Raw genomic sequence first — 19,716 nt, forward strand, 5'->3', positions numbered from 1 at the left:
ACATGTGAGAAAATATAAATGCGGCATTATACCAGTTTATGGTGGAGTTCTACCAGAGTGACTACTGCTGCTTGGAGGCTGGTCATTTGTAACTGACTGAGAAGTGGTATTTTGGTTGGGGAGGGGTATCAATTCTGAAACACCGCTTGATTCAGAACGGATGAGTTTTGCTCATATAGGACTGAGCTGGGTCAGGGATGCTCAGTTTGAGGAAACACATTTTCAACGTTAACTCCAAAACACCCATGTAACATTTCATATATTTTTTTTTTAAATTACGACGAAAAATACACACACGTTCCAACACAGCCTGTTACTCTTAATTATTTGTCAATATACAATCGTTTGTCTTCATTACCTTAGCACTATTGGTACTAGAATTACCTGATATTTACTCAAAATGATTCTCTTTTGGCGTTGGTTTATTTGTCTGCATAAATTTAAAGGTAGGTATATGCTTATAAGCCTTAAATTGATACCTGTATAGCTTATCGGATCCGGATTATCTCGGATTTCGATTGCTAAGTAAAAGTTGGCGTCCTTCAATTCAATAAATTAGCCCTTTCAAATAATACAAAACGAGGCTGGTACGTGAGGTTCATTGATCGGTCAATTATGATTACCCAAAACTGTAAATGCTGCAATAAGTCTGATTACAGGAATAATTTTGATAAAATCCCAGTTTACGGAAATAAAAACTGGTTTCACATACAAAGATGACACCCTCGTCATGTCTTCACGTTCATTTACATATCCATTGCGATTGAGTTGAGGATACAACAGCTCGAATCAGGTGAGTATCCGATTGCAAATACCTACAGCGCCCTTTATTTGATCTGGTATTTGCACATTGCGTCGTTATCTTTCCTTGCACATATTGAAATCTTCTTAGATCTTCGTCGAAGTCGCCATCATAGTTTTTGATTTTTTCCCAAAAGGTAGCATTGAAGTGTTCATAAAGCTGTACATCACCTGGATTCAGCCTCGCGAGGCTTTCTTTCATTTTTGGTGTGATCGGCGCTTGGTTTTCATAATGGACTTTACAGGGCGAATAAATGATATCTTCAAAGTTCCAACACATCAGTTTTCTTAACAGGACGAGTGATTCGTCGAAGTACTCCAATAACATGATCAAGTCCAGTTCATTATCAAGTAACTGAAGCGCTAAATTTACAGCTGTCTTATTGGTATGGTATTTTGGCAGGAAGCCGAGAGTGTGAAACTGACTCGTGCCATTCCGCATTACGCGTATAAGTTTTCCGTTCAAAATATGCGAATCTTCTATATCCCTTAGATAAGCCGCAAATGGATTAGAAATGTTTGGATAATCCATATCGGCATCACTGTAGTAAAACTGAGATCTTCGTTGTTCGTAAGGTGAGCGAAGAATCGCAAAGTATTTCGCATTTGGTATGATTTCGTCCATAGCAAGACGATTGTAATGAACGTGACTGGCCATAAAGTTATACCCGGGGAAATCAGTGCAGTTGTATCGCAAGATTTTCAATCCGGGTTCAATGTCTGATTTGTCCGGTAGAATGGCAGCTGTACCCGTGGGGTTGATAGCTGCTATAAGACCGTTTCGTAGACCGTATCTGTATAAAATACTCGCCACTGTACTCCCACCTGTCTTCATAGTTTTAAGGAACACGAAATTGCGCACGGGGCGACAGGATCTCTCAGAATTTTCGGTTGGACTACCTATCAGGGTACCCTCATTTCTGCCGGGAAAAAATGTAGTACATTAGAATTTTATCATCAACACCAGAACACACATAGACATATACTTTACACATACAGCAAATAACATGTCCGTATGATCTGACATACATACATACATACATACATACATACATATACATACATACATGCATACATACACACACACACACACATACATACATACATACATACATACACACATACATGCGTACGTACGCACACACACACACACACACACACACACACACACACTTTCCGTTATTTTATTTTTCTGTCTTTAGATGTTAATGACGTTCTAACCCCCCACCCCCTTTTTAGGAAGCAACTACGTAAATCTTCGAAATGTTGTTGAATACTTACACCCTAGGTAAGCTATTTTGGCTATGAATTTCCAAAGAGTCGTCTTTTTTCTCAAACGGGAAGAGCATTGTTGTGATTGTACATACCATTCCAATGACAAACAGTTGGACGACTAACTTACATGTACAACTCTTCCATCTAAGCCGACCTGGAAAATGAATTTGATCTAGCTTGAATGATGTACTAAATGATTACTTATGTATGTATGTGTATGTATGTATATGTGTGTGTGTAATGGAACTTAGAATAAGTTGAATTGGCGTGCCATTGCAGTGCTGTGTACACGTCTATATGCAAATAACGTATGCCTATATAACTTATTTCGTATATAGATTGAATATAAAAGTATACTGAGATACGTATTAACGAATAAATTATATATAAGCGATGTTTCTAAATACGAAGTAACCAAACTTACCTATTCCACAAGTCATTTTAATACATCGTAAAGGTTCCAGTCAAACAACGAAAACAAACCAGTCTTCACTAGGTTTTGATTGCTAAGGGCTAAACCATTTAGTATTAGGGAGGGAGAGGAGAAATTATAGGACCAAAAAGCAATATTTTGAGTCTCAGGATTGTATTTATTTTTCTAGAAAACTTGTTAATGTTTGCCTTTAACGTACGTGACGTGTGAAAGTCTGTCTGTCTGTGTAAAGGGCATGTACGAGAGACAGGTTGAAAGTTATATGAGCCCCCACCACACCCCTAGAAAAAAAATGAAAATTACTATTATTGCTGCTAATGTTAAAGGCTCATGTTTTCTTCTACTTGTATTGACAATAATAAAAATTTCCTTTCCCGTTGGTATTCCTCCCACCCGCCGCACACTGTACACTCCATACATCCACACACACACACACACACACGGAGAATTTTCAATTCGAAGTTAAAGTGAGCATTCACAGCTATATCAATGGGTATATTTGCAGATTGTACATATGTGGAGTCAAGGGTGGATTTTTATTTTGGTTTCGTCACTTTCTCTTCTCATTCAATCTGTATTTGTGACATCACAATCCATCAAATTAGAAAATCTCTGTTGACAATATACAATACATCATATGATCGAAGAATCAAATTTATACAGCTGCTACATTTGGAATAATTGAACTCTCCTCCACAAATATTAGCTACAGATTAAAAACTAACATTCAGATTTTAACGTTTCAAATAAGTGGTCATCAATCATGTAGAGGAATTCCAACTTATGTTATGGAGTGCCATCGTTCGATATTCATACAAGTCAATAGACACTAGGTACACGTGTAGGGTCTATTCATACTTATTGAGAGATTGTTTTATCCACTTAAAGTCAGTCAAGTAAGTGTTTATGGCACGTCAGTACTCCTGACTCTGCACAAAAATATGGAAATTCACAATTTTATGAAAACAAAATTTAAATTGATACGTCAGTGGTAAACACCCTTCCTCACACCCTCCAAACATTACGTCAGACAAGACGAGTAGCAGAAGATTATGTGATTCAATTTAGTCCGAATCAGCTGATGAACAAGTACGTACATTTTATCCAAAGTTACCATGTTCAAATTTTATTGCAGCATAAGAAAGTAAGCCGTGGAGGTACTAAAGTCAGAACGGATACAATTGCTGCTTGCCTCCGTCTATTGCAGGGTATGATCGTAAAAACTTTGTCATTGTTCATGCAGTGATTTGTAAACAAACTGCGTACAAATTTTCCAGTTGCTGCAATTATAATTATAAAGATATGCAACAACTGTATTACAATGTATATGGATCACACCCTGCAACAGAGAGACACAACAATTGTATTATAATGTATATGAATTACACCCTGCAAAAGACAGACACAGCAATTGTATTACAATGTAAATGAACCATTCTCTGCAAGAGAAAAACACCAGCAACAATTATTATTACAATGAGATGCAAACACGGACTTGGTTGATGATGTTTCACTTTTTTTTTGGCGGGAGAAAAACAAAGCTCCAAAATGTATTTGTATTTCCCCTCCACATGGTCACTTCAATTGTGATACAAATTAACCATGGTCTTGTCACTTCTTCAAGCAAAGAAATTAATACATCTTAAAAAAATATCAATACCAAACAACCCAATGGTACCTTGGCAGTAAGAAATTCTTGACACAATCTGGTCATACAATTTGACAAATTAAAAAATAGTAACAATAAAACCCACCAAAACACAATTTTCAAGAAAATTTACTTATTGAAAACTTCAAAATGGGGATATAAAATCTGAAAATACAAATAATTGTAAATTATTTTCATTGGGAGTCAATAATTCTAGAAGCATATGACTCCAACAAATGTTGTATACATATATATGTACTAAAAGTATTATTCATTATTAGCTAATGTAGAATCAGATATTTGATCTGAACAAGCATACATATGTTAATATATGTAACAATCCCATGACACACAATTGCAAATGTGGTATACTTAGGGGTATTTGCATGAATGCCTGCAATGTTCTCATCCATATGGCCACTTTAACAATTAAAAAATGACAAAGACTATTCTCTGGGCTACACGACATGTACCATTTGAACTATTTTAATAGATTCTTCTCAGTGGATAAAATCACTTTCAATGATTCTTTTCAGCCAATAAAAACAGATATGATAACATTCAAAGCAGTGACAACCATGACAAGTATTGTGGCAAATGTATTATACTTCATGGCTTTATCCTTCTCCTCTTCATCAATTCCATCATCATCAAAATCCATAAAATACTGAAATAGAACATAAGGAAAATTACGATATTGATTATTTGATCTACAAAGAACACACAATATCATGTAGTGTGACCGTGTGTCTAATGTATTAACTAACTAGTACATAGTATTGTCATTTTCTTTATCCATTCACCTTCAAAAAACGGAATGATATCATAAAAAATAAATATATTATTCTGATATGATATGGTAAAATCCATAGCGCTATGATATGATAAGGTATAATGATGATATAAGGATAGCATGTATACACGTTTCTGATAAATGAAGTACGCCATATTCTGGTTCCCAAACTTTTGGTCATTTTGTTCATATGAATTGCAATTTACTCGACATTGTGTTAGAAGAGCCTTTGGCTCAACAATATATCGAGTTTAAATAAAGTCAAACAACAACAACAACAAGATCGCACCAAATTGGCAAAGTGAGAGCTAAAATTTTGTCATGGCCATTGACCATATCGCAATATGCAAAGCCATGAACAGTGGTAAAAGAACTCGTTGTGTTCTTAGAAGAGCATTACAGTAGTGGTTAGACATATTCTGAGTACTGATTGCTAATAAAACAGTACATGTGTAAATGACAGCAACACGGAAAATGACTCACTGGTAATTTTGTGTCTGCTGTCTTTACACTACCCCACTCAACTATTTTGGTACTCACTTCAATCAAGGCTCAAAATAGCTTGTTAACAGCACCCTAGTGGCCAAACTATTAAATCTGTTACCTCTCTGACAACTGAAATATATTTAGATGTTATTCCCCAATATTTTTCTTCGCTCAGCCAAGGAAAATACAAGGTCATGAATATTTTCCAGCTGAATGAAGAAGGATATTGGAGAATAACGTATAATTAAACCAACACGAGTAATATCAAAGACAAATATGGGATCGGGAAAGCAATGGCAATTTAAAAACATTTTGACTCATATTCTGAACACAGCAGAACCAGTGAAATAGACACGCATTGTCACGGCATACTGTAGACGTGCGTTGTCATGACATAGAATGACCAGAGTATGTTATTCCATATTTTTTGTTCAAATTGGTTCGTGCGTGGTATAATGGATAATGCAGATTTATACGTGTTAGACTATCGTACTGAAAGCACCTCTTTATAAGTATTTTTTATTCCACCTGTCAAGTTACATTTACTGAGTGGCTGTCATTTTCATGTTTCCAGTTCCAGTGTTTGGAATTGGCACAACTCTAGTTTTTAATAATATGTGTAAATACATATAACAAAAGAAAACAACAGCAGCTTGCCTGTTTCAACACTGTGATTCTGGCCCACAACAATGTTTAGTCACAGGGATGTGGTTTAGTGCAGTACATCACATATTTGCATTCTACTATGCAAGAGAAAAGCTTAATTACAACAATACATTCAGAAACTTTGAAAGTAGTAAACTAAGTAAGTAAGCTATTTAGTTAAAGTATAGTGTAGAAATTTAGGGTTTGAACTAAACTCTACATCATTGTTAATTACATAACTATTGTCAGTGTCAACTTTTTACACCATAGAACTATATGCATTATTACACATGTGTACCAGTGATTACTTGCAACGGTGCACTTTCATACTAGTCGTATTTGCCCTGCAGCTAATACCGAAGATATTATTGCATACCTTTATGTAAATGTTATGCAAATGAATCTGCAATCATTCTGTGGACACAAAATTACACAGACCGCACAGTAATTGCTGTTTTGGATAACATATGTAATAATAACAGAGCTCCATGCCATATGAGTGCTAGTGTGGGTAGTTAGGGGTATTTGCACTTGTCCTTGCAGCATTTTCACTAAATACACTCATAGTCCTGTTGTCGGTTCCAAGATGCATTGCGCGTCTCTCCAGAAAATGCCATGTATTCTGTATGCGCGGAGGGGTTTGCACGTGCTACTTAGGGGGATGGTTGTCATATGACGGTACCCTGGGTTTACCTGTAAAATCCCACTCTGTCATCGATGGCGTTCAGTTTTTGTTCTATAAAATCACCCGTACCCATAATTAAAGAGGTCAACATGTCTTTCCATCATTTCTTGATGAAAATGTTATTTCAAATGTAATTTAGACAAAACAAGACTAAACCTAACAACATAAGCAAGGTCCTCTCACACAGTGCATCTTGGAACCGGAAAATCGACTATGGAAGTATTTCCACAAAGAACACTGCAAGCATTCATGCAAATACAAAGAATATGCTACCTTTGCACAGCATGGGTTGCTGTTATGTTATATTGTAGAACATAAGCACATGAACTCAGTACCCAATGATATAAGATATCAGTTACTTCACATAATATGATTTATAACAGAATGAGTAAAATTACCTTCAGAGCTAGCAGAATACTAACACTGAGTTGAAGTATCATAGACAAAATAATCATCACCAGCAGCATGTAAAAGAAATCCCCCTCTGATCCTTGTTTCAGTACTTGTTTTAACTGTCCTGCATTGGCTGATAGCAATGACATGTTAAGGAATCCCTGAGCCACTGTTTTAGTACTTGCATAGGTTGTACTCCTGGATTTGGTGTACGCATAGATGGGTTTCTGTATTGTGGAAGAAGTAGGTGACTTGTTGCTTAACCCTGATTGCTTCTCATCAACCTGAAAGACAGGATTAGCCAAGGATCACTTGAAGTTTATGCTAAGGTAACAGAGAGGAGATAATCTTGTAGAGTTTACAAACTTGATGGTTATTAATTTTGATGAAAATTACACACTGAAAGTCAGTCCCAATTCTTCAGCTAAATAATTCTGTTTGTCTGATAGTAGTAAATGGATTATTATTTTAATCATAGGCCCTGAAGGTCAAGGCCATATCAATGTGATTAAAATCTGATGTAGTGCAATTTCTTTGTTTCCCTATCTTTCCTACATTCTTTTGTGTTGTGTGAGTTAGCGCCTTCTTCTCACATCTGACACAATACCATAGGCATTCTCATACAAATCTTGAGTGCTGAGTGGATTTACTCAACCAATGAGAATGCGTAATACACGAAAACATAGGGGTACAGAAACTCAGAAAGCTCTGTTCGAAAAGAGCTCGAGCGTAAAGTGCAAACAATGATGTTACAGTGTATTTTTAATGTTCAGTGGTTCTCTTTGTTTCAATTTCAATTGTCGAGTGTTATTTTGTAAGATGGAATCTGATTGGCTATTTGTAAGTATGAGATTTGTACATGAACTTCTATGGTATTGTGTCAGATGTAGGTACAAGGTGCTAACAGAACAGAAAAGAACAAACAACAATAAAAGTAGGAGGTAAAAAAAGAAATCAGGCCAAGTTCATTACATCAGATTTTAGTCAGATTGCGGTCATGTCAACCTCATGTATAATGATAACAGAAAGATCACAACTGACAACATAAAGAGTATCATACACTTGAATTAAGTCTCTATATCTTTTGTACAAATAGTGAACATTGACATCAAACATGATGTCATTCATGACTCAGCAAAATGTAAATACACATTAAACTTCAAAGGTCACCGAAATGATGCATGTATGTATGTATGTGTGTGTGTGTGTGTGTGTGTGTGTGTGTGTGTGTGTGTGTGTGTGTGTGTGTGTGTGTGTGTGCGTCACTAGTTCTCAGATCACCTTTGCACAAGATTTGAAAGACAGTTGCAATACTTGAATGAAACAAAGCAAACGTGATATCAACAAATAGCTTGGTTATTTGCACCTAACCTAGAAGGTAAAATGTTTTCACAAAAAAGTTTAGCCCCGACAGGGGTAGGCAGCTGAATAGAATCTCTTATAGTACTTAGTAATAATATTTTCATGACCCAAAATTTAAAAATAGCTACTATTCAATCATATTTGATAGTGTTATGAAAGAAGGAGATTTGCATATGCCCCTTCAGTATGTCACACACAGACAAATGGTTGTAATGTAGACAAAATGAGTACATCAGTAGGTGTAGTGTCATTACTGTACACAAAAATAAATCAAATGCAGATTCAAAATAACAGACAGGTGTACCCTTTCCCATGACTACTACATTTTATTTTAGTCATGATAAAAATAATCAGTTATGTAGTGAAAACATCAGTGACAATTAATTACCTTTGAATCACAACCTCCTCCTTTGACCTCCTCCACATTTCCCTTGTCTGTCTTTTCTGTTTCCCTCACATTCTTCACCTCAACTGTCTCTTCTTTAGTTTTAACCTGTTTGTGACATCAACAAATAAATTTACAAGGAATATAGAGATATTTCAATTTTTTGCTCCAATGAGCATCAGGTATTTTTGTATTATGTATGGTTTTAGTTACATTTGACATGAATTTATGATTTCTTAATGTCTTTTCAGTTTATGTGACTCATGTTTCCTCACAATGTTTGTCTTCAATACATCTGATTTGATGTCTCACTACATAAATCTATTCATACAAACAAACACACACAATGTACCACAAACACACACACAAACACACACACACAGCCACACACACACACACACATGCACACACACACACACACACACACACGTGCACACACACACACACACACACCAAAAACACACACGCACACACAGACACACTAATCATCTATCAATGATGATAGAGATCAATATATACATGGTATGACTGTTATGATGTCCTGTAATAGGGCAAAAGTTAGTCAAGGTAATTGGAAAGATTTCGCAATGTTATATTGAGATTATTCAGCATTCATTTGTTTATATGTATATCATATAGTACACAATGTAATTAGTTACATGTATGTTTACCTGACTTGGTGGACTCATCCTGTGAGGACTACCTGTACTGTAATTTTGCCTGGCTGTTGACCAAATGTCAACTCGTCTCCGTACACCATTGGGAGTAGAAGTATCTGAAGCCATGGCTATTATTCACACATTTTCCTGCATAAATTCGAAGCAATATAATATCATGAATCATACAGTAAACCTACATACATTTGTATATAGATATACACACAAATGTATCCCTAGTCTTGTGCCTCAGGTAGGATTTTTAGTGCCGTGTAGATGCCATGGGGCAAGTGACACACACACACACACACACACACACACACACACACACACACACACACACACACACACGTGGTTTGTTTTGCTGTGGAACGAATAGGGTTATGCCATCTTCTTTCAGTCGCAAATTGTGGTTTCTTGGATGGTGCGTGTCAAAATAAATGTAAACAAGTAACATTCAGGAGCGAGTTGGGACGGGTTCAGGGAGGATCGTGGGATGTCTATGACGTAACTTACTGTAGACAAATACCTATTCTACCTAATGTAAGACATGGGACTGCCTGAGGTAGGACGTCCTACGTCTACCGGTACATGCGCCTAGTGACGCGTGCCGCAGAAGTAGAACGACCAAACAGTTTGGCAACTCGGGGCTGAACTGCTCAATGTTAGTTGTTGATTTTGTAAATTGTATATTTATAGTCATCTTCTGTTATTTGGAATTTAAAATCTTAACGATACAACGGAGTAAAATACCCATTCGATATTGATGGAGATACAAGAATTTAATATACTCAAGTTAGTAAAGTTCGTTCACTTACAATTCTGTTTGTTTTGAACCTGTCCAACCGCTAGCCGCTGCCATCTTTGAATCTTGGGGAAGCCTTCTGACGTCATCGCTGCATAACGAAATCGAGGCACCAGGTTGTTCCACGTCCAAGGTTCCCATCACTACATGTCATACGTCATACATGCAGATTAGAGCACCTTCAGATTTTCGGAAATGAACATTATTTTTGCAGTTTTATGTTCTTATTCTTATTTTTCTTTTAGATTATTAACTGAAACAAACATTGTTGAGGATAACATGATCATAAAAATAAACTGTATGCACTATTTGAAAATCTGCAGAAATACAGACTTTGTCATTACAAACGAAAGAAATCATTCAGATTGCAAAGAGGGTGCACTTTATAGCAATCTTATTAAAATCCAATGTGGTGAAAGCGTCTAAATGCTTTATGTACCTCTATTTCCTTCATTTTGTGTTGTTTGTTTTCGTACCGAGTGATCGCCGCCAGGAGGCATACACACTGTCACAATAACACATTTACACACTGTCACAATAACACATTTACACACTGTCACAATAACACATTTACACAGTCACAATAACACATTTACCCACTGTCACAATAACACATTTACACACTGTCACAATAACATATTTCTACAGAATCCATTCAGGTTTGGGACTGTTATCATTGTCAGTTTGTCCTCAGGATGGCAACATTGGGGTGGGGGTGGGGGGTGGGGGGTTCCAGGAGTAATTATGATTCAAACAGTTGGGGATGAATACTTGCACAGAGTCCACAGGTGCTATGCTTGCTTGGCCTGGGTGACTCCAAGATAGACTGTTGACTGACTGAGAAAACCCTGACAAATCCACAGCAACGCGACAATGGAGCATGCAACATAGCCATTTGACCAAGACATATCCTGATACTTCCCTTCTAACCAGCAAGGAAGAAATACTACAAAACCACACCAAAACTTTATTTTAAGTTAATTTATTGAATTATTATCTTCCACAGGGTGTTGAAAAATATGAAGAACCTGGGTGTAAATTATTCAGAAAATCTCACCCATTGAACATGAACTTAAAACTAATAACATTCCACATAGAAAGTTTCATTACACTGAATTGAATAATTTGAGGCATTAAAAATTACACAGAACCATAATATTGGCTATGAAGTTTGTTATGTTTGAGTCAAAGTACTTACTCTAAAATACAGAAAATCCCAGATAACTGTGACGAGATCTAGATATGTTACTAACACTATGTCAGTATTTTTTATTAATTCATTTAGTTTTACTTGCTTGTGTGTATGTATGTGCGTGCATGCATGTATGTATGTATGTATGTATGTATGTATGTATGTATGTATGTATGCATTTGTGACCAATTCCAAGTTAGCTTACCAAATGACTGATTTCTTGACACCTAAATAGTTCAAAACAGTTTATTATATTGTTTACACATGGATGCCATGCTAGAGTACATAGTTTTGTTACTGAGTAGAAGACATGTAATTCAATTTATTAGAGGTCAATAATTAACATAAAACAGCAAACAACTTACAGCTGAAATCTGGGTTAATAATGTGTGGGTTTTTTTTTTATATTGTCCCTTACATCCTGAATTCCCTGGTGCACATACAATCAATTGCAGCCTCTAAAAGCATTTATATTGCAACCTCTATCCTACTAGGTACCCAATTATACAGCTGGGTTGACTGAGGCACAGTCATGGTTCAAATCTTACCAAAGGACTTTAGCCACTCAGAAACAAAAAAAACAGTGACAGGGCTTGAAACTGCAACCTGCAGATTCCAAGGCAGCCACTCTAACCATTCACACATCATAGCATGTTGCTGCTTGTTCCATTCACATTTAGAAACTCCTCATGCATATACTTTTAGAGTTAATGAGGCTGATTTCATCCTAACTGCTTTAGTTGATGTCAGTAATTACTCTCTCACCCTCTCTGCATTGCCCAACTTATCTAAAAACTGTGAACAAAAAAAGCGATTAATGAAACGATTTGACTTTATAATTTGATGGAATAATACTGATTTGTCTGTTTTCCTGGCTACAAATATTTTTTTTTGGCTGAATATTCACTCTCTAACAAAGACATTTCATGTCCGTTCTTCTATCAAATCTACTTATCTAAATGAAAACATTTCTCACCTTATCATCTATACTAATTTTTACTTTACCTTCTGTCTTAATTTCTGGGAGATTATCACACCAAATAAAGATCGATGCCAGGGGTAATACAGTAATGTACAATACTTAGCAACTATGATCATGATATCAACTGTACAATTTACTTTATGGCATTATAACAAGTTGACATGATTTCTTTCATAGAAGTCAAGGTCGTGCAGGTTCATTCAAAATTACCATAATAACTAAAATCCACATTTTAGATACAGGATTGGGGGTGGGATGGGGGAGGGGGACATATGCAAATGTTCCACTTCAAACAAACCAATTATTCTCAATACTACATCAATGTACAATCTATACAGTGAAATGGCATTAAGCAAACAAGAGACTCTGTTACATTTGCTGACTTCTTGCAGCTTTGGAAATTTGCATATGGTTTCTTCTCCTACTAGGGTTCAAATACAGTAAATATCACCCCTAAAAATACTCTCCAAGAAACAGTTGCTTTATGTTGTGGTTATTCATAATATATACAATTTTTAGATTAGTTGTTCTGAAACCCTTGACATTAACATAATAAATTTGACTAATTCATGAAAATATGTTTTATACTTCTATGATGTTACATATTCATGGACACAACAATTTAATGTCATTATGGTTGAAAGAAATTATAAACAAGAATTATTTTTCCATTTTATGAGTGACCTGCTTTGAGTTGTACAATTGTTATGTTACAAATAATACAATTTCAGCCATTGTTTGATAACTACTTTACCTCTCAATAAAAAGCAGATTATCAATTTCCAATGAAATTAAAAGTAAAAAATGTGTGTGTGTGTGTGTGTGTGTGAGAGAGAGAGAGAGAGAGAGAGAGAGAGAGAGAGAGAGAGAGAGAGAGAGAGAGAGAGAGAGAGAGAGAGAGAGTGTGTGTGTGTGTGTGTGTATGTGAGAGAGAGAGGATTACATAACTGCCTGTCTATTGTCCAAATATAACTATCCCTTATATCAATATTGCAAATCAGCTTAGAAATATTTGTTGTCACATGATCTCTTGTACCATGATGTTGTCTTGACAATTTCACTTAGTTGTGTTATGCAACTTATATTATATTTCCACTATACCTTATTTTCATATGTATCACAACTATTTTCTCAATTGTGGTACCCACTTTTCTGGTGTGCCATTCAAATTAAAATGTTCGAAATTCAACTTGTGTTTTCCAAAGAAGAATACATTTTTCATCTATGCAATAAAACAATTTCAAAATATGTTTTTAAAAATCTTTAATATCATACAATATTTTTCTTACCTATGTTGTAAAACATTTTTTGATGTGTAATATGTTTTCTAAAGTCTTCAAGAAAATGCTTTCTAATTTCAGTGTTTCCATAACTGTGCCAGAAAATGTTATAGATATGTTAGTTTGAATCGTATGACTTGATGGTATGCAATCATGTAAAATATTTTGTGATACTAAAACATGATGGTACAAAAATAGTCAGGGTAGTTGTTTGAAGGTGTACAAATGTTAAAATGAAATTCCAAATTTTCTAAGCTGATTTGAAAAAAAAGTGAAAATTCTGTAAAAGTATTGACTACTTTTGCTTCAATATCTATACATCTTCAGTTCTCACCAGACAAAAACATAACAAGTGAACTGATACCCAAGAATTTTCAGCATGAAAATTAAACTTTTGAGTTAATTATTGTAAATTTCCCTCAGCCAATGTACATGTATACAAATAAATGTCTTAAAGTGGCCATATGCAAGGTGAGGAATGGGTATTTATTTTGGATTTTTAATTTATAAAACAATTTCATCATGGCTTCCTACTTGAAAAATAAATGTGAAACAACATTGACAATAAGCTAAAAAAAGTATATAAATGTTTGTTATTTGTATGCACATTAACAAACATTTTACATATTTATTATGCCTTTGGAATTTATCGAGTTACAAACAAGGACTTGGCATATGTTGTTTCACATTGATTTTTCAAGTAGGAAGTCATGATAAAATTGTTTTATAAATTAAAAAATCCAAAATAAATACCCAATCCTCATTCATATAGCCACTTTAAAGCAAGCTAAACTGGAAGTGATGTCATAGCTTTGCTAGCTGTGATCTCAGTTTGTATGTGATGGCATACCTATTGGACATCTGTTAAGAAAATCACAGCAACTGATCTCATCCTACCCAGTTACACTTTGAGCCAGGTTACAGCACGTTATCATATCACTTCTTTCATGTTTCGACTGTCTAACCCTAGTGACTTTGAGAGGCCTCTATGCCTTTACTGTTGTGGGAAAGTATACAAAATTGAAGGAATGAAAAGTTTTCAGTATGAATTTCTATGCAAAATTACCAGTGTCAGTCCACTTTAAGTTGACATTGATTATATTATGGGATATATTTCCATTATATGGAATTATATGTTAACTTGTGCCTATAACAGCAAATAATATATTTCCAAGAACACAGCAGACACAAAAAACATTCTTATGCTCACCAAAGTGTTTCTCTCCAATAATTTGTCATATTCTTCGTACTTAGTACATGTACATTGCTACTTCTAATGTTATATCACTTTTTTCAAGATTAATCAGTCCAAATTTCTTGCATCCACTAACCAGCAAACTTATTTACATATGGTATAATGTGTTCTTTCAAGAGTTCAAGTAATGTTCTACCAACTGCAACGCTTAGCCTGTCTCAAGCAGTGCTAAAACTACCTACCAACAACAAGGTATAATGACAAACCAACAACAAGGTATAATGACAAAGTTGCAATGTTGTATTGGGTTCTAGTTGCTAATTTACCATCAATTGTTGGAGTTGTTTGTTTACCATCTGAGTGAAGTGAGTGAGTGTATGTGTGTATGTGTGTCATATTATTTGTGTAGTACCTAGCCAGTCTTGCTATTATCAACAATTTGTTTACAATTAAACATCCAGAAGTGAAAGATTATACTGTGATCAATAGAAAAACTTTCTGCTAGTAGGTAGTTTAACACAGCTTGAGACAAGGTAAGAGATACAGTTGAACACTATTGTACATGTAAGATGAAAGAATAGTCTGATACATGTATATATACTTCATTTCAATTTGTTTGTTTATATTAGTCTGAGTAAATTATGTCTACTAGCCAGCAATATCTTCTTTCACTGATAACTTGTTTAGATTGAGAGATGTAATCCACCATCTACAATAATTGCCTGGGGAAAGGAGACAAGAGGGAGAAAAAGTAACACTTTAGTTTACAAGAATCAACAAGTTATGAACATATTAATGTATTAAATCCACCAGTTACAGTCAAGGAAAAGCTGTTATACACACACACACACACACACACACACACACACACACACACACACACATACACACACACACATGTACACACACACACACACACACACACACATACACACACACACACATGTACACACGCATACACACAAATATCACACACACATACACACACACAAATATCAATCACACATACACACACACACAGATACCACACACACATACACACACATACATGCACACACGCATACACACAAATATCACACACATACACACACATGCACACACGCATACACACAAATATTACACATACACACACACACACGCACACACACAGACACAGACACAGACACAGACACAGACACAGACACACACACACACACACACACACACACACACACACACATTGTAGTAGTTTTAAGTTACTGTTAATAATGGCTGAAAAGTTGGCAACCAGAATATGATGTATTGCAGTAACTCACTTGTCCTGTGATGTAGTTGTTATTTGCAAGGAATACAGCTGCTTGGGCTACTTCTGCTGGGTCACCAAATTTTCCCATTGGTATGTGTTTCTCCATGTGCAGAAATTGACTACCACCAGTCATATCTGTTTTTGTAAAACCTGTAAAAAGTGATAAGTAATCACAGTGATCAAAGAAACAGTGAGTATTTAAATTCTGAGTATTAGTACTGGCACTGTTTTAAGACTATATAACGATTATTTTCTTCATTCAACCTTTATGTAATACACATATCTTTTGTTTTTATTGGTGTTTGTGCTACATTACCCTAGAATCAAGTGGCAATTTTTGCTCTCACTATTTGCCTGGCATTTCACTAGCAGTCCTTTACTTTACTGAAGCTTTGGCCAGGAATTAGGCACACATTTTTATTGGATTTTAAAGTTTTCCTGTTGTGAGATGACATCAATAGCATTAGTAAGTGATTTCACTCAACTCAGAGAGTTTACCTGTACAATAATTTAACATAAAAATTACCGCTGTCGTGGTAAATTATACTCTCATTTCAGGTTGGAATAAATGGCTACTATCAAAATGTCAGGCGTGGTAGTGGAATAACGAGAGTGAAAATCCCCACATGGCGGGACTCTAGGCTTGAATTATGTATGTGTTTTGAATATTGTAATGATGGTGTGGACATGTGCTGAGGAAAGATGAGGGAGGAGGACTGAGTGAAGAGGGCATGGAATCTGGAAGTGGATAGAAAAAGAGGGAGAGGGCGACCAAAGATGAGTGGAAGAGTATGATGGAAGGACAATGTAAACAGATTGGATTAAACATCAATGACTATGGGAACAGGCAAAAATGGAGGAATGTGATTGCCACATGGAAAGAAGGACAGTCGGTGACCCCCTGCCAGGGGGAAGAAATCGACTTTAATTAATTAATGATGATGATGCAATATCTGTTTATGAGCATATAGAACATTTTCAGTTTTATTAAGAACAGATGGACGTATTCAGGTATGGATGAACAAACATTGGTAATTCCTATAGGCTAGGCCCTGCCAGGCTGTGCCCATTCAAGGCTAAAAATGAAACATACATGAGCTCACCTGGGGCAATAAGATTAACTCTAATATTCCTGGATGCAACTTCTTTGGCTAAACACTTGGTGAAGCCAAGAAGACCTGCTTTACTGGCACCATATGAACTTTGACCTATGTTTCCTTTAAAACCAACAATACTACCTGTAAGTGGAAAAAGATCAAAACAGTTATATTACTGAATGAGACATTCTTGATTCCTGCTAATGTTACAAAAAGTACTCAAGTACATGGAATTGTGAGAAATGTGTTTTGTAACTTAAATGTGTCAAAGTATTCTTACACATACATATCAGTATTGTAACTAGTCTGTAAGGGTAAGGTAAGCCATGACAGGAGCCATCACACATCAGTCAACCCCTCTCCCGGTGAGGTAAGAGCAACAAGACATATCTTACAGTCTATATTGTAACTAGATACATTTGTGTCTTACCATTTAGCTACTGACATTATTACATCCACTGTGATACATGTATAAATGTAGTTTATACTGAAATTTCCTGTTTCAATACATGTATATAAAGGACCATACACGTACAATGTATGTCACTACACATACATGTATCCACACATTTTGTACGTATAGCATACAGGAACACAAATGTACATTCACAATTGAATGCATATATGTAATATGTACACACCACGTAATATATATATATACATGTACAAATGAAAAGTTGGATAAATGTACATACATGTAAGTACATGTACATGCACATGTATAGTGAAGCATACACTACATGTATGTCTTGCATATGTATTTGAAATATAATACTGTAAGTACATTTATCTACTCTACAGCAGACATGTACAATACCATTGGATATACATGTATTTTGTGTAAACGTTGTAGAGTTCAGCATACATGTACAATATATACCATATGAGATATATGTATCCATGAGATATATATGTATATTGTGTAAAGTTGCAAAGTTCAAACTTACATATACAGTGTATGATCTTTCAAAATGACAACAAATTCTGAAAAAACAAAATTACCTGTACAAGTATACAATATGTACAGATTTAATACGTATGAACAATGCTACCCCTTTTGAAGGAATAACGACAAATTCAGTAGATAAAAATGAAGATATTCTGTCAATACAGTAGTATGTAAATAAAACTATATATACAGGTTTCTTTTTTCATTGTTAGGACAATGCATAATAGTCTTACCAATATTTATAATGCAGCCCTGGTGTCTTCGAATCATATCTTTCAAAACCACTTGAGATGTGATCATGGGTCCAATTAAATTAGATTGCAACAGTCCTATTATTTCACTTTTTGTTGATTTTAGTAATAACCCATCTTTATTATATCCTGCACTGTTCACTAAAATGTCAATCTGACCATATTTTTCTTTGACCTGTGCAAGTCTGGTCTGTACTTCGGTTTCGTTTGAAATATTACACACTAGTCCAGAGTGGTTTCCTTGGTGATGAGAAAAGAAAAAAAAGAATGAACGGTGTATTATTTGGGATTCAAAAATATGATGAGTTTTTTATTATTTTCCTTGTCTATGGGCAATTAAATTGTAACAATGTTTCGACGGAAGAGATCCAAGATGTATTCATGTATTTACGTATGAAATGAAATGGGGACTCGTAGTCTTACCTCCGCCCTCTATTTTCTTCAAGCTCTGCAGCATAGCTTCTATTCTCTCCGCATTTTTCGCCAAAACAACTACATTGTCACCTTCTCTGGCAAATGCTTTGGAGATAGCACCGCCAATTCCCCGCGATCCGCCGAACACAGCGCACACTCGGCTCATGTTCGCTACCTTTTAATCAGAACATGGGCGCAGCCATTTTTAATAAAGAATGATGCATTGTGGTTGTAAAATACACCGATTATTTCATGATATAAATAACCCAGATGATAAACAGAGGAATTGTATGCATAAGTTGTAGTTTTTAAAAAAATGAAAGCAACACAACTAAATAATATTTTAAAAACACATCACTATCATTTCACGAGATGAATGCCTTGCTTGGTCGCCGTCGGTTTATTATTTTGTGATTGTTTGTTGGACACACACGTGAAAAATTTAGTTTCACGCGTCGATACATTTCTCAAAAGAGTAGCACTAAGCATTTTGTGGAATGCGGAAATATATAGGAAAGTTGAGAAAACCATTGATCAAATTTATCAAAAGACCGAACTGATCACAAGATTATCTATATTTGCGTTTGTTCATGTGTATTTATTTATTTATTTATTTATTTATTTATTTATTTATTTATTTATTTATTTATTTTATTCTGTATACCTAAGACGCCCACAAAGTACGTCGGGGAACACACTATACT

At 35.3% G+C, this 19,716-nt stretch overlaps 3 protein-coding genes across 4 annotated transcripts; all 3 read right to left on the bottom strand.

The window, feature by feature from the left end:
- Window positions 1-742: 742 nt before the first annotated feature.
- LOC144445830 (galactosylceramide sulfotransferase-like) lies at window positions 743-2,220 on the bottom strand. The gene is made up of 2 exons (XM_078135469.1): window positions 2,204-2,220; window positions 743-1,721 (listed from the first exon to the last, which is right to left on the bottom strand). Exons 1-2 carry the CDS (start codon window positions 2,218-2,220, stop codon window positions 743-745), a joined length of 996 nt encoding a protein of 331 aa, XP_077991595.1.
- Window positions 2,221-2,521: 301 nt separating this feature from the next.
- Window positions 2,522-10,452, bottom strand: LOC144446056 (uncharacterized). 2 transcript variants are annotated; one of them, XM_078135747.1, is made up of 5 exons: window positions 10,381-10,452; window positions 9,578-9,712; window positions 8,910-9,014; window positions 7,165-7,443; window positions 2,522-2,589 (listed from the first exon to the last, which is right to left on the bottom strand). In XM_078135747.1, exons 2-5 carry the CDS (start codon window positions 9,689-9,691, stop codon window positions 2,569-2,571), a joined length of 519 nt encoding a protein of 172 aa, XP_077991873.1. In that variant the 5' UTR covers window positions 9,692-9,712; window positions 10,381-10,452; the 3' UTR covers window positions 2,522-2,568. The 2 variants fall into 2 exon arrangements, with proteins under 2 accessions (XP_077991873.1, XP_077991872.1); XM_078135746.1 differs by lacking the exon at window positions 2,522-2,589 and adding an exon at window positions 4,541-4,824.
- Window positions 10,453-15,667: 5,215 nt separating this feature from the next.
- LOC144446002 (carbonyl reductase family member 4-like) lies at window positions 15,668-19,200 on the bottom strand. The gene is made up of 5 exons (XM_078135669.1): window positions 19,022-19,200; window positions 18,581-18,838; window positions 17,405-17,539; window positions 16,312-16,451; window positions 15,668-15,738 (listed from the first exon to the last, which is right to left on the bottom strand). Exons 1-5 carry the CDS (start codon window positions 19,176-19,178, stop codon window positions 15,700-15,702), a joined length of 729 nt encoding a protein of 242 aa, XP_077991795.1. The 5' UTR covers window positions 19,179-19,200; the 3' UTR covers window positions 15,668-15,699.
- Window positions 19,201-19,716: the final 516 nt, after the last annotated feature.

This window comes from Glandiceps talaboti, chromosome 14 (assembly GCF_964340395.1).
Source record: "Glandiceps talaboti chromosome 14, keGlaTala1.1, whole genome shotgun sequence".
Taxonomy (NCBI): Eukaryota; Metazoa; Hemichordata; class Enteropneusta; family Spengelidae; genus Glandiceps; species Glandiceps talaboti.